The 2,447-nt window shown below is 36.9% G+C and overlaps 1 protein-coding gene across 1 annotated transcript in view; it reads right to left on the reverse strand.

The window, feature by feature from the left end:
* LOC101567085 (E-selectin-like) overlaps positions 1-867 on the reverse strand; it is a 21,301-nt gene extending 20,434 nt beyond the window's left edge. Inside the window, exons 1-2 of the mRNA XM_012513301.2 lie at positions 831-867; positions 103-248 (exon numbers count right to left, since the gene is read on the reverse strand). Coding sequence (XP_012368755.2) covers positions 103-248; positions 831-867 — 183 coding nt within the window. The remainder of the gene's footprint in view (positions 1-102; positions 249-830) is intronic.
* Positions 868-2,447: the final 1,580 nt, after the last annotated feature.

Below are 2,447 nucleotides of genomic sequence, written 5' to 3' on the forward strand. Positions count from 1 at the left end.
CATGTCTTCTTCAGTCAGGGGCTTCTGGGTCTCCTCCCAGACCCACACGTTATTGATTTTTCTGATTCTGATCCAGTAATAGCTCTTGGAGAAGCTCAGTACGGAGTTGAGATATTCGACCTGTTTTTTATTTTGAATTGTCACCAGGTGGGTGTACTTTTGCTGACAGTACTCCCTGGCCTCCTCATAAGTCATCCTTTCTGTAGAAGCATTGTAAGACCAGGCTCTGCTGTCTCTAATGAGAAGCACTAGAGGGATAGAGAAGAAATGGTAGACTTTGGCTCCTATATAGTTTAACTGTATTTATTGTGCTTAGGATTGTCTTAATTTTGTTATGTATGGCCTTTGGAATGACCCAAGTGCTTTCACCCCTTCCAAGAAATCCGAGGAACACATGAGAAATGCTATCATTTACTGTGGACAACTTTGTGACTAGCCTTGCGCTAGGAACTGTATCACATTCACTCATCCAAGCCTAACTGCACATCGAATTTACAGTAGACTGAGAGAATCAGGTCAATTAGGTTTTATTGATCCCCTAGTGTATGTCACCAAGTACTGCATGAAGCACTTCATATGAATCATAATATTGAATTCTCGCAATGTCTAAATAGGCCACTTAAAAAAAAATAGGTCTCTTATGACCAATACTTTAAACTTGAGAAAATTACAACACTAAGAGGTAAAGAATATACTGTCCTGAAATATGTGGGCTCCTGCTAATGACTCTACAATGCACAGGACATCCTCATTGTGGAAGGACATTCTGGTCCTCAGTGCCAATAGTGCCCAAATAAGAAAGCCTAATCTGTCTGGTAACAATGACTTACCAAACATGGGAATGGAGAGAAACCACGGAGTATTCATGCCTTCAAGCATTCTTTTCACTGAAGAATTAGACCTGAAATGTTTTCCAGAAAAGAAGATGTATAAAATGAATTATAGAAGGACATAACAAGTGGCTTGTTAGCCCATTCTACAGTGATTTTGATCCAGCATCATATGATTTGAGCAAAGGGGCTCTAATGGAAGAGCCTATATTACAAGGGTTTTACCAGAATGAATAAAACATTGAGCATTTTCATTAGTTAGGTCAAACAGAAAAATAAATGGTATTAACTCTAATACAGTGAAAGTTTACAAACATATTGGGAAGCTTCTCACATGTCTGTCATAGTGATAACTATGTATCATAGCCAAGGTGGCACTTCTCAAGAATTCTGTACTTACTGAACTTCAAGGCAGATGTATGGACGTTGGATTTCTCAGGTGTCCCACTGCTTCTGCTGCTGCTCTCCTGTGCTGTGCTGGAAGTTCTGATGTGAAGTCAGCCAAGACCTGCTGACCATGGCTTGTGAAGGGCCCCTTTATAAAAGGCTGGCTTCCTGTAACAGGAAGATGTATTCCAACGCTGAAGAAAAGAAAGGACACAGTCCAAATCTGAAGGACCTGATTTAGTTTCCCTATAATAGATTAAATTAGACAAGATCCAAAGTAGAGGATATATGTATAGAAAAACAAAAGAAATATCTTTTGAAGAGTAGGAAATTCTTTGAGCATTTACATTATTAAAGTTTTAAACAAATTTTGTTTAATATTTTACAGATACTGATGTAATTTTAGTTTTTATCCCACTTTTCTTAGCAGCTTATTGTTGCTGAATAATTACAGAGGTCTAATTTCTCATATGCTGTTTATGGAGATTTTATGGGAGGAAGTGAAGCTTGGCTCATGCATAACATATATACTGTAGGTCTAATAAATTATGAACATATGATTAGCCATTGTCTTAAAAAGGGCACAGTCAAATGGCACTATAGTCAAATATATGCATTTTCTGTTTTTTTTCATTCATTGTTTTGAGACAAGGTCTTTAATTGTAGTTCCAGTTGGCCTTGAACTCACTGTGAGCCCAGGCTAGCATTGAGTTCATGTGAATCTCACCTCCTCAACCTCCTGAGTGCTAGGGTTATAGATGCAAACACCATGCCCAGATTCTTGTATAAAAGTCTCAAAACAAAATTTATCTGCTATATTAGTAAAGTGTGTCAATAATTATTTTATTTTTAAAATTGAAATTAAGTAGAAAATACTAGTTGATAATACATTTGTTGTTATGGATTGTTGTAACAATTTAAAATTTATCTCTTTTGTCTTTTACTTGCAAAGATATACAAAGACACACACAATGGTAATGTAGTCCCTTCATTTACAAATACTGCATTTGGCTCCTTATTCTCATCTCTAACATCTATGGAGTGCTTGCTATGTGCTACATCCTGGTCTGAGTATTTTATATGTCCATCTCTAGCATTATTTGATCCTCATCCATCTCATAATGGAATAGGCACTTGATTTCACAGATAAGGACTTTAATAAACAAGTTATCTCATTTATCACATTCCACAGCACAGCTAAGGCCTTGAAACTCAAGGCCCATCAGCTAA

Source organism: Octodon degus, unplaced genomic scaffold (genome assembly GCF_000260255.1).
Source record: "Octodon degus isolate 3935 unplaced genomic scaffold, OctDeg1.0 scaffold00423, whole genome shotgun sequence".
NCBI lineage: Eukaryota > Metazoa > Chordata > Mammalia > Rodentia > Octodontidae > Octodon > Octodon degus.